We start from the raw sequence: 13,412 nt of genomic DNA, 5'->3' as shown, positions 1-13,412 counted from the left end.
CAGAGGGAAGGAGAGAGAGGGGGAGGGAGGGGGGAACAGCTTCCCAGGTTGGGGAGCCAGCCTGGCTGCTGCAGGGGAGGGAGGCTCAAGGTGCCGGCATTGCCAGGTTAGGGTGTCACTTTTCACTGCTCTGATTTCGGCACCTTATTTCGCATCCCTTGGACCCATGCTGTTCAGCAGGCATATGCCAACAGCTGCACTTGTTTGTTACTGCAACAAAGAAACTCACTGCACAGTTCTCAGAGATCCAGCCCCAGAGGACCTAGCCTGTAAGTTAGAGCAGCAGAGAATGACTGCAGAAATAGTTTCCTCTTGTGGAAAAGATTCACGCCCCTGCCGTGCAGGCAAACATCATTTTGTGCTGCAGGGACTCTGCCCAGTTGCTCTCAGATGGGAGGTGCGGGAGTGTGTATTTACTTGCCTGTGTGTCATTTTCCTTTGTTTTGGGCAAGTGCGCTGCCCGCGGGGATCAGGCATGCGTAGGTCTGAGGGAACACACCTGACTCAGGCCTGCCGGTCCCCGGGCCGCGTGAAGGCGGTGCTGGGTTTCCAGCTACCTCTGCTGCCCTGTAAGAAGCATGTACCTTTGATGCTACGGAAACATCACCTGCTATTTGTCTATCCCTGTGGTTTGTGACGTTTGTCCCGTGTGGGTTTCACTGCTGGCTGTCTTGGGCCACATGTTCCTTTGGGGCAGAGACTCTGTGCGAAGGTGCCCCCCGCCCCCGTCCCTTGCCTGGAGGGCACTGAGTACAGGCCCTGGAAACGGGAGAAGAGCAGGAAGAAAGTGGGGGCGAGGGCTCCACCCTACACCTCATTCACCTGTATCTGCAGCGTCGACCTTGGGGAACTGCCTGCCCTTCCCCCTCCCTCTCTTCCCCGTCATCACAGCTTCCACGTGTTTTCTCTGACAATTGGGTGAAGAGCCAAGCCCTGAGCATCACACCTGGAGATGGCCCGAGATGAACATCCAGGTGGGCCCGCGGGGGTGCCTGGTAGGGAGAAGGCGGACCAGCTTGAACTCGATGCTCCACGGTTGGCGAAGGTGCGCGATGTCAGCTAACAGCCTTTTTCCAGTCCTGGGGCAGTTTCTAGGAGCGGAAGGGGGCCTGGTGCCAGCCTCTCAAGTCACGTTCAACGGGCAGCTATAGCCCGAGCCGCTGGAGGGGAGAGAATTACTTCAACCAGAGGGCTACAGCCTGCTCCTTCCTCATCCCGTCCCCCAGCGCTGCTGGGGAGGGGGCGATTGGCAGCCCTGGGCCTCTGCCCACGGGGCACGGAAGAGAGGCCCCGCTCGGACTCCAGGCAGAGACACAGAAGAGGCAAGGGCTTCTGCCCGGGGCTGGTCCACCCCTGCTCAGCTGGGACAGAGGCAGCTCCAGCCCAGACTCAACAGGGGTGGACAAACGGCAGTTCGGAGCCCCGCTCACCCAGACTGTGGGCACCCCGGGCACATGCCTGCCTTAGGTCCTGACCCTTCAGGAGCTGGAGGTGCGGCTGCCCTGGGTGGGCGGGGCCTGCGATTAGAGCCTGAGACCTGGCCTCTGGGTGCACAATGTCCCCGAGCAGCCGTGGGCTGAGAGCGAGGGCTCCTGGCCCGGTCGTTCAGGCAGACGGGCCTGAATCACTGTGCTAGGTGCTCGCCAGCAATGTGTGTAGAACATGTGCTCTGTCACCCCAGTTTTGATCTCTGTAGACAGTCTTTGAAGGATGTGTGCTCCTAGTGGCACATTGGGACTGGGTAATTTTTTTCTTTCTCTTAAAAAAAAAAAAAGACTTAATTTTCTTAGAGCAGCTTTAGGTTCACGGCCAAATGAGGTGGAAAGTGTAGAGTTCCTGCATTCCTCGGCCCTCATACCCACGGCCTCCCCCACCATCACCATCCCCACCAGACGGCACATTTGTTATAACTGATGAACCTGCATGGACACGTCATCCTCACCGAGAGTCTACTGTTGACATTAGGGTTCACTCTTGTGTTGTATATTCTGTGGGTTTGGACAAATGTATAATGACATGTATCCATCATTACAGTAGCATTCAGGGTAGTTTCACTGCCCTAAAAACCCTCTGTGCCTCACCTATTTATCCCTTCCTCTCCACTGACCCCTCAAAATCAATGATCTTTTTACTGTTTGCATAGTTTTGCCTTTCCCATAACATCTGTATAGTTGGAATCATACAGCATGTAGCCTTTAAGTTTCCTCCCTGTCTTTTTCATGGCTTGACAGCTCATTTATTTTTAGTGGTGAATAATATTCCACTGTCTGGATGCACTGTAGTTTATCCATTCATCTACTGCAGCACATCTTGGTTGTTTCCAAGTTTTGGCAATCATGAATAAAGATGCTGTAAAAGCATCCATGTGCAAGTTTTTGTGTAGACATAAGTTTTCAACTTCTTTGGGTGAATGCCTAAAAGCATGATTGCTAGATCACGTGGTAGGTTGTAGTTTGGTTAGACTGCCAAAACTGTCTTCCAAAGTGGCTGCACAATTTTGCCTTCCTGCCAGCAATGAATGAAGGGTTCCTGTTGCTCCACAGCCTCGTCAGCATTTGGTGTTGTCAGTGTTTTGAATCTGGGCCATTATGATGTTGAATATCTTTTCATGTTTGCCACCCGTGTATGTTCTTTGGTGAGCTGTCTACTCAAGTCTTTTTAAACTGGTTTGCTCATTTTCTTATTGCTGAGTTTTAAGAGGTTCTTTTTAAGAGGTTTTTTGTTTGTTTTTTGGGTATATTTTTGGGTAACAGTCCTTTATCAGATGTGTCTTTTACAAATACTTTCCTCCAGTCTGTGGAGCCTGTGGGGTCTGAGATGAGGGTATTCTCATTCTCTAGAGGCAATTTCTTTTTTATACTTTCCTGAGTTATCGAAATTTTCCATGATGAAAATGTATGATTTTATTTATTTTAGTTTGGGCTGCGCTGCTGCGCTCGGGCTTTCTCTATTTGCGGCGAGCGGGGGCTGCTCTTCGTTGTGGTGTGCGGGCTTCTCATTGCGGTGGCTTCTTTTGTTGCAGAGCACGGGCTCTAGGCGCACGGGCTTCAGTAGTTGTGGCTCATGGGCTCCAGAGTGCAGGGTCAGTAGTTGTGGCGCACGGGCTTAGTTGCTCCATGGCATGTGGGATCTTCCCGGACCAGGGCTCGAATCCGTGTCCCCTGCACTGGCAGGTGGATTCTTAACGACTGCACCACCAGGGAAGTCTGAAACTGTACGATTTTTAACAACAGAAAAAATTATTTTTAGAGCTCTAACATTTTGCTTTGATATATATATATATATATATATAATATATATATACATTTTGAAGAGCAAATATCAATTCTCAGAGGAAATAGTTAAATCTTCTGGATTGAAATAAGGACTACGCCACTTGAAACTAAATGTGAAAACAAGAGCAAGGAGTTAAAAAAAAGAGGATGTTTGTGCCTTACAAATAAAAACCACCCAGAGGAAGACCAGGAACGAACTGGAGAGCAAATGTAAGGACTAGGATATACAGCTGGCACAGACTATCACTGACCTACTTAAGGAAGACTATTATTGTTATCTAGGGTAGAAACATGACCTTTACATTTATTATAAGACTTAGAAGAGAGCCTTATGTAGGAAATTTACAGTTCAGCCCATCTCCAATTTTCCTTTCTTCGGGTACCATTCTAGAAAGTTGCTAAGATGTTTTGAAGGTGCGTTTTAAAGGTTTCCCTTAAAGACTTAGTGTTTAGGATAATGACCTTGTTGTTTCCATGAAGTGGAGTACACAAAACCAAGAGATTTGATAACTTATCATGATCTAATTCTTTAGAAAGATCATTCTGGTTGCTGTATGGAGGGTGGATTGAGAGTGGCGAGGAGTGGAATGTAGGGACCAGAGTTTACTGCCCCTCACCCTGGGTGGGATTCTGAATGTGATGTGAAGTCAAGGTGACGCGGCTCAGAGAGTGAGTGGTCATGGCACGTGAGTGAATTAGAGGAATCAAGGGTGGATGGACGGTGGTGTCATCTACGGAGATGGGGTAAGGTTCAGGGTGGCGGGGGAGAGGATTAGGGGTGGACAAGCAGTGGTCCTCTTGGGTCACGTCAAATGCGAGATCTTAGATTTCCAAGTGGGCACATGGGAGAGGCTGCCATGCCAGGTGGCGAGTCTGGAGCTCACGGGAGGGGTGAGGGCTGGAGGTGTCCTTTGGGAATTGTCAGGCACTGGTGACAGTAAAGTCATGGGAATGGATCAGGTTTCCCAGGAGCACAGAAGAAGAGGTCTGGGGACCGAGCCCTGTGGCTCTCTGCCATTTCAGGTCTGGAAGAGAAGGGCCCAGAGGAGAGAAGATGTGAGGGAGGGAGGACTAGGGGAATGTGCTGGCACGGCAGCTGGAGGACGAGGGCCTTCAGGAAGGAAGGTGGTGCCCGCTCCCAGGGACCGAATCTGGAGAATTAACCCAGAGGGCGAGGCCTACCGGGGACGGGAGGGATGGTGGGTTTAAGTTGGCTCTTCTTAGAGGAAGCTGAGGGGTAAGGCACATGCTGCTCAGGGCCACATGGGCCGCAGTGCGAGCTCCAGGTTCTCAGGGCCAGCGTGAAGGGCGGACGAGGCCTGCCAGGAGGGGACCCCAGACAGTGGGAGCCGTGGGGACGGACGCATGTGGTCCTCGAGCTGTGCCCGCTGGTCTGCCGGGGGCGTGGGGCTGATTTTGCAGAGTGCTGGGAGCACAGCAAGAACAAAGACTCTCAGGGCCCGTGTTTGGGATTTGGCAGAGTGGGGTTGGGGAAGCGCTGGAGACACCCTCTACCGGGAGCGGCTTGTGTCCTGGAGGGAGCAGGCTGGGGGGAAGGCAGGCTGGGTGGGCACCAGGCAGCAAGTTGGGCCTGTATTCAGAGGGACGAGGGAGCCACCTGATCACATAGGTTGTGGGTAACACAGCGGATGACACCAGGCGCTGGTCAAACCTGAGGGTGCGGGTCTCTAAACGCACAGAGAAGCCAGTGTTTGAGGGGAAAGAAAGGGAGACAGAATGTCCAGTTAAACCTCTGCTTCCTAGTTTAGGGTGGGCAGCACCCTGGTTGGAAGGCTGGGACCAACAGGCCTTGAGGCCTCGGCACAAGCAGAGAGCTTAGAGGCCAGGGCCGTGGAGCCCAGGTCAACCCACCCCCCATTTTCTAAACCAGGGAAATGGGGTCACGTCTTTTCTTCCCCTTCACTCCCAACACTTCTGCCAGCCCTGCACCACCCTCTTCCCTTTCAAACTGAAAGAGCACCTGTGGCCACCTGAGTGGGGGGACACCAACAGGCCACCCTCTGCCACCCCTTCCCTGCACCCCAGCTTTAACATCCCCCCACCCCCAGACCTCCTGGGACGGCAAGTTGTGAACACAGTGAGTGGAGTAAACAGCACTAGCAGTCCGAGCCCAGTTTCCAGCTCCATCTTTGTCACCTGCCAGCTATGAGGCCCTGGGTGATGCTTTGACTCTGAGCCTGCACCTGCATAACAAAGAAGATGGCACTCAGTCTGAGAAGTACAAGGCATCAAGGCTGGAGAGAGCTCTGGTTTTCGGTTTCCGATTTGAGAACAGTGTCAGCTCCTGGGAACAGAATGAAACCAGTTTCTGCAGAGCTGTGTGAAGAGGTGAACTGACCGGGGTCGTACCTGCTGCCTATTGGAACCAGACACGAACCTCTGCTGTGGTCACTACTCATAACACACTCGTTTCCAAGGTCTGCGGGAGTCCTCCAAGGCGGGTCCTCTGAACCTCCGTGGGCTGGCAGCAGAGGCGGCATCTTCAGGGGACACACACAGGCCGGCACAGGACTTTAACCTCAGCTCTGCTACACACCCGCCGGCTTATCCTGGGCGAGTCATGTGATGTTTCCAGATCTCAGATGCCTCAGCCGGTGAAAAGGGATCAGACTAAACTCTGTGTGAGGTTCCAGGCCTGACTTTATTGATTTGTCTCTCCTGGCCCTGCCCAGAGAGTGAGGGAAACAAGACCCCCACCCCTGCCCCCAGCAGCAGCTACAGAGGAATCTGAATTCCGTGGAAGGTCAGCTGAATTCTTCGAAGGTAGCTGATTTTGTCTCACTTTCTGGGCTACTCAGCAGCACAAACATTACCAGAGACTGTAATGCTGATTCCTCTCTTAAGGGGCAGAGATGTAGTTAACCAACTGGCCCTTGCTGGAAATTCTCAGGGTCAGGCCGCATGGAGTCACTTCACTGGGGACCTGGGAACATCTTTCTCACTGCCTCAGCTCAGGGTGGAAAACACGTTCGTGTGCCTGGGAAAGAGGACAGGTGAAGGAAGCAGATGATGGTAGAGGGAGACATACAGGGAAAGGAAAGTAGAGGGAGGAAAAGGCTGTGTGGATTAAACCAGAATCCAGATTAGTCTGATCCTGTCGCCAAACTGTAACAGAGGACACAAATGTTGAATTTAGGCAAAAGGTTTGTGTATCTGTGAGAGGGTAGAGAGCAAATCATCTATATTTGATAAACATTCTGCCTTTATTTTGAAAAGTGAAGACTGGGGGTTCAGAGTGGGTTAAGAGACTGAGAAGTTGGAAACATTAGGATCCTGGAATTTCATTAAGTTCTTTTTCTTTTTTAACTTCTGCTTTTTTAGTGAAAAATGTCACTTATCTTCAAAAAGATATGCAAAGAATATAATGAATTCTCATGATCTCTCATCCTGTTTAAGCAATCCTGAACTGCTGGCCAATCTGGTTTCATTTTTATCCCTAACCATGCTCCTGCCCTGTAATTTTGAAGGAAATCTCAGACCTCATACAATTTTATCGGCACAGTGGCTAAGAATCCTCCTGCCCATGCAGGAGACACGGGTTTGAGCCCTGGTCCAGAAGATCCCACATGCCGCAGAGCAACTAAGCCTGTGTGCCACAACTACTGAGCCTGCGCTCTAGAGCCCACGAGCCACAACTACTGAGCCCACGCGCCTAGAGCCTGTGCTCTGCGATAAGAGAAGCCCCCGCTCGCCGCAACTAGAGAAAGCCTGTGTGCAGCAATGAAGACCCAACACAGCCAAATATAAATAAATTTATATAAAAAAAAACCCCCATATCTAGGGGACTTTAAATATCCAGTCTATCCTGGATATTTCAGATTGTCTTATTTAAAAACAATTTGATTTAGGATCCAAGTAAGTCCATACATTGCAATGGTTTGACATGTCTCTTACGTCATAGATACCTCCATCTTTCTCTTTCAATTTTATTTTGTTGAAGAAACTGTCATTTGTCTTAATTTCCTGCAGATGCAACTCAGGCTGATTTTCTTGGGAAGACTGCTTAGGTGGTGGGGGGCACCACTGTCAGGAGGTACGCCGTGGCTGGTGGTCTTTATTAATGGCTGAAATCTAGCTCCATCAATCCATCAGGGCTTACAAAATGGTGATATTCTATCATGCCTTCTTCATTGATTAGCTGGGCTACTGCTATAAAGAAAATCTTCCCTTCCTCAGCTGTTCAGTTACCCTGAGATACAGTTTGTAGAGGAAAAGGCAGAATAAATGCTTGATTTTTTTTTAAATCAGTTCTCAAAGGAGTAAGTTGGTTTCATGAGATACTCCAAAGGCGATTTAAAAGGTTGTGCTTTTTCTTACAGACTCATTTTGAAGCTATGGATTTAAACATTTATTTGTTACCCTAGTGGATGCCCCCATTGTCTCAAAGCGTGCATGCTAAATAAGATTATGTACCACCAGACCTGAGGAAACCACCATATCTGGTAAGTTCCTCAGACTTGCAGTTGGTTCTGGAGTTGCTCAAATATGCAAGCAAAACCCCAAACTCCTCTGATCTAGGAAGTTCTAGACTCTAGGACTGAGGGAGATTTACTTTGCTAGGATATTCCTCTCATGGGTATTAGCTTCAATGGACAAAGGAATGCGATTCTTTCAAGGGTGTTCGCTAATGCTGATTAAGAAAAGCCCAAGTTTGCAGGTTGAGGTATGACCTGCTTTGAATCCCAGGACTTCTAACCCTAACAGACAATACTACCCACCAGTTTCCCCTTTAGGGACAGGCAGGAGTTCTAATAAGGAAGAGAACTGGAGAGATGCCCCCTTTGGTCTGTATCTCAGTCATCAAGACTGACAGATGGGAGCCTTAGCCAGGCATTGGCAGATGGCTGTAAAATGAATTCAGTAACATTAGCATTAGCCATACATATACTGTAGAAAACCAAGTACTGTGCTGGGTCTGCACATTTACTCAAGCACTAAACATAAAGTAGAGCTAAGCCGGCACAAGAGTGGCGAGTCGCCTCCCGGATCAGCTGAGAAAATGCCAGTCTTAATAGATTCAAGGGTGATTTAGTGACACTGGTGTCCCACTGGCTGACAGTTAATCCAGATACCCGAGCTTCCCCTCCCACCTGTGTGCACACATCCTAGGTTGAGCCCTCAGTTCAGAGAGACTACCTTTTGCTCAAAATATACAAACATGCTCATGGAAAGAAGTTAAAAGAAAAACTGTACTTACTTCAACTCAGACTCTGAAGAGTTTAAAGGCAAACTGAGAAGCTAATAGATACATGTCAGTACTTACTATATAGCATTTACATAATGGCTACTGGCTAGATCAGTGATTACTAAGTGCTGACCCAAGGAATGCACTGTATCAGAATCACTAGGGGGGAGTGTTTACAAATATAAATTATCAGCCCTCTACTCCCACCCCCCAGATACTGACTCAGTGAAACAGGTGTAGGAATTGGGGGAGGGGAGCTAGGGGGTGCGGCCCAGTTACCTTTATTTTTTTCAAAGTACCCCTCGTGACTCTGATGCCCAAACAGGCTTGAGAACTACTAGGCTAAATCATCAGATGTTCTCAAATATAGATGCAATTTATGAAGAGTGTCCATTCTACACAATTATTCAGTTTCTGGGTCTTATTTTTTCCCTTGAGTGAACCCAAGGAAGCTAGAGTTTTCAGTAAAACATCATTTCATTAACAATATTAGAACTACTATTGTTTCTACAACTTGAGGCTGATCAAGGTAATTCTGGAAGAGACTGTATCTTATAACATCTCTACAAATGATTAGAAATCTGCTGATTTTTCAGATCACAACCACTGGTATAATCTACACTACTGACTTTGAATTTCCAGAGTTAGAAACCTGAGATACCTAAGTTAAAATCTGAAATTAATCAAATTAATGAGGATGCTTTGCTAATAGCTTTACTATTGTATCCAGAAAGTGGCCAGATGTTCAGCTGTCTTCAATTCAACTGCTATTTCTGATTATAATGTGTTCTAAATGGTTTAATAAGATTCAAAAAACTTGACCTAATTGAATCTTTTTCTCTTACTTTTCAATGAATTTCAAAGGTGTAAGTATTTATGACTTTTTAAAGAACTTTGTGAGGCTTGCCATCACCCCCTTTGCTATACCAACGCATTCTGGCAAACGTCCCCCAAACATCCACCAGCCAAGAAACCTTTAAGGGTGATTATGTGTGTGACTTTCTTTTTTTAATTGTATAATTCATTTATACAGAGAAATCATTTGGATGTAACTATTTACAGTCTTTTTCAATTTTCATTTCCACTGGCCAAATATAGTTCACATAATAGTCAACATTTACTTGAGCTGATCACCATTACAAATCTGCCATGACATAGGGCTTTTAGCACCCCCGCCTTAAAGACTACGATCTCATTTGAACAGAAACATTTCATAGTAAAAGATTCACCAGTCTCTTATGAATACATCTGCCAAAACTGATCTCATATGGTCAAATTTTCAACACATTTTCTTTTCAAACCCATTATTTGCAAGTATTGTAAACCAAGGCAAATACAGTTCACTTCCCTCAAGCCTTCTACAACTTACTACACACTCTCAAGTTTAGCTTTTACTATCTTTCATAAATGTCTGACACAACCAGACATTTTTTACTTTAAGACAAAACTACACTCTTTTTCCCTCTTTTTTTTTTTTTTTAATACTTATTACCAGCCAACTTCCTTCCCTCTTGCTTTTCAGACAATATTAACTTTCCATGAAATCCTTAAGGTGGTTTTCTTCCTGTAGTCCAGAATATAGAGTCATTTCATGTATGTTCTAACCCTGAAATACTACACTTTAAAAACTGCAATTTTCTTAACTGGCTCAAAAACAGTATGGCTTGATTTCACTTGGTAAAGTTAATATGATTTAAAAAAATACACACACACACACACACACACACACACACACACACACACACACATTTTTAATCAAGGAAGAAAAACACTTTAAAGACATGCCAATTTGAAAAGGCATCAAAGTAAAAAAATAAAAGCAAATACTAAAAACTACTTTACAATGAAAAAATTAAATAATTGGCAGGTTAAATCAATGAAAAATGAGGAATGTGCAGTGAAAAACAAACTAATAAAAAGCATTCCAGTTGGTAAAATGGAAAACCTATTAAGTTTTGTTTTTCCAAGGAACTAATGTTTCAACATAAATTCTGAAATATTGCAAACATATATTCCAAGTAGATCTTAGATGCCGATGTTAAAATTTCAAATTCTGCATGCAAAGTTTATCAAATAAACACTGGTAAAATCCTTGTATTTGCAAAATTTTAAGCTTTGGCCAATATTATAAACATCACAATTGGTATTAAAAAGTGATGGGGCTTCCCTGGTGGCGCAGTGGTTGAGAGTCTGCCTGCCGATGCAGGGGACACGGGTTCGTGCCCTGGTCCGGGAAGATCCCACATGCCACGGAACGGCTGGGCCCGGGAGCCATGGCCGCTGAGCCTGTGCGTCCGGAGCCTGTGCTCCGCAACGGGAGAGGCCACAACAGTGAGAGGCCCGCATAACGCAAAAAAGAAAAAGAAAAAAAAAAGTCACGATGAATGCAGAATGAAGAGAAAACCCATTTCATAAGTATTTCATTTGATTAAAAATACCAGACTTACATGTTCTAGATGATCTGAGGAAAAAAAAAAAACACTGCAGTTTAACAGTAATCTGCATATATATCTTTAGCTGCCATTAAAAAAAATTAAAAAATAAAAAACCACCACCAAAACCCAACCAAAAACACAGAAAATGTGAAGACTGGTATTAAGTAACCCTGCAACGCTCCCATACTCACATTACAAGAAAGAACAACTGTACACAGTTATAAATAAAGTCTCTCCCCCGGTTACCACAGAGCTTCCTTTACACCAGTGTCTCTTTCCGCTTGCCACCGACCTGGGCTTTGTCCCTGGCTTTTCGGAGGCCAGCCTGGGCTCGGGGCGCTTTTGTGCCCTTAGCATTGTCTGCTGTGTGCACCGGGGTGCCACTTTCGGAAGCGTCTCCATCAACTTCCACCTGAGTCACGCTGGATGCCGTGGACGCCCGTCTCTGGGCCCTGGCATTGCTGGCAGGGGGGCAGTTCTCTCCGTACTCCTCGTGGGGCTCCGGCAAGCCCTGCAGCTCGGAGGGGCTGGTGGCCTGTCGGGAAGGGGCCATGGCAGCTCGGATACAATTGAACCACTGCTGCTTGTGGAACACATCATTGGCTTGTAGAGTGTGGGACTGGCCTGGAGAGGGGTCTTGGAAGCGAACTCGAAAGATATTTTTAGCTAGAAAAATTAAAAAATGGAAATCAGACTTAAAAAGTTTATTCTAGATAAAGTGAATATGGGTGCTGGTATTTATACAGCATGCACATGTTAGGCAGATACATTACATAGTGCCTAGATGTTACTTATTAGGTACATGTGCTGGTGTCAGAGCAGCACAGCACCTGCCAACTCAAGGAGTGTAATAGGTATAGGATGATGGAACCCATTTCATTTTTAGTTTTTTGTGTGGGGACAGAATTCTTATAGATTAAAACTGAGTTTATGATTATTGAAACTATTTTAAAGCGTGTATTTTTACCTTTATCTGAATTGCTGAAAGCCCCTCGAAAGGACCCTCCCATCCTCACATCTCCATCCTGCAGGTCTTCCAAGACCAGCTCCTGGATTGGGATTGGCTGCCGGTAAACCTGGTAGGAGTGACGCTCGTTTCGTGTAACAGGCCGAGTCAAAACCAAGATGTCTTGAAACAGGAAAATGTAGAGTTTCTGGAGAAATGAGGAAAAAAAAATGCTTCCTAAATATGGAAATTTGTGACTTTAAGTTGACTGAAATCCATTGTAAAAACAACTTGATTTGATCTTACTAATTTCATCAAATTGATTTACTAAGATCCCCCTTACAAATGACTTCATAACGATGGTGATTTTAAAGTTATGCATGTTCTCCTCGGAGAGCTTTTGTCATCACAGACTATATGCAACTTTTTTATCCGTGTGTAACATTAGATTCAGCAGCAGCTGAGCAAACGCTATGCACCACAAAGACCTGACTGTCGGTGGTAACGTGACTGGAAACACCAGGACTATACACCACAGTCTTCTAACAGGGTGAGAATTTAAAAATGTAAGCTCGTAAAAATGTTAATTGTTCTGTTTTGTCCCACATAAATTTAAGCTTTTATAGAACAATGAGGCCTCATGATAGAAATCAGAGATGAAAGATTAACTCTTTTCCAAAAAAGAACCTCAACTTACAAATTGGGCTTCTGAAAAGCACGTAATGAAATAAAAATACCATCCCATGCTTATACTTAGTTCTAGCAGGTAACTTTGTAATTAAGATTTAAAAAATAAGTTTGCTCTCATTCAATCTGCTACAAAAATTTGTTCAGTAGTGCTAAAAACTACTTCTATTACTATAAACTCTGCAAAAAATTTTTTTGAAGGATATGCTTTTTTATTAAACATCATAAAACTAATAATTTATTTAGAAAGGAACCCCTAGCCAAACAAGTTGATTTATGCTTCAAAACTAAAAAATAAATGATTACTGATTCTCCACCAAGACATTTAACTTATTCGGTAATGACAGAAACCAAATGTTTGCTTTACCAAAGCTGGTAACATAAAATCCAGTTACCTTCTTTCAGTATGTGATGAGTTTATTTTATAAACCTGCTTCATAATCAATGTGGAAAAAAATTAAACAGTGAGAAAAGGGCAGTAACTGCTCACTTCATATGTTAGTGTCCAAATGCACTTACATGTCCATTTTTATTTTTCAGTTCCCCATGGCAAAGCAATACTTTGCTAGCTTCAATTCTAGGGTCCTTCTGCTTTTCATCCAGATACTCCAGCTTGTCAATATAATACTGGCATTCTGATTCACCTTTCTTCAAGTTGATATCAGAGAGAACTCCTTGTATTATCAATATCTAAAAATAATAAAAAAAAAATCAATGTAGCATTTTCAGCATATTAGTTTATCCTGTTTCCCTACAGGACTAAAATGTCACATTAAAATGATAAAATGTTAAAGCTTGAAGGGACTCTAGAAATCGGGTAATTCAGCCGTCCCTTCATTTTACAGCCTCAGCCAAATGGGTGA

At 45.3% G+C, this 13,412-nt stretch overlaps 1 protein-coding gene across 3 annotated transcripts in view; it reads right to left on the bottom strand.

Annotated features, from left to right (window-relative positions):
• Positions 1-10,873: 10,873 nt before the first annotated feature.
• Positions 10,874-13,412, bottom strand: part of NET1 (neuroepithelial cell transforming 1) — a 51,882-nt gene continuing 49,343 nt past the window's right edge. For all 3 annotated transcript variants that reach the window (XM_027121515.1, XM_027121516.1, XM_027121517.1), the window contains 3 exons: positions 13,069-13,239; positions 11,884-12,070; positions 10,874-11,582 (listed from right to left, as the gene is read on the bottom strand). In XM_027121515.1, coding sequence (XP_026977316.1) covers positions 11,176-11,582; positions 11,884-12,070; positions 13,069-13,239 — 765 coding nt within the window. In that variant the 3' untranslated portion in view covers positions 10,874-11,175. The remainder of the gene's footprint in view (positions 11,583-11,883; positions 12,071-13,068; positions 13,240-13,412) is intronic.

Source organism: Aethalodelphis obliquidens, unplaced genomic scaffold (genome assembly GCF_003676395.1).
Source record: "Aethalodelphis obliquidens isolate GAN/ISIS:26980383/991018 unplaced genomic scaffold, ASM367639v1 scaffold23, whole genome shotgun sequence".
NCBI lineage: Eukaryota > Metazoa > Chordata > Mammalia > Artiodactyla > Delphinidae > Aethalodelphis > Aethalodelphis obliquidens.
The sequence above is the reverse complement of the archived record's forward strand: the minus strand, read 5'-3'. Positions and strand labels throughout refer to the sequence as shown.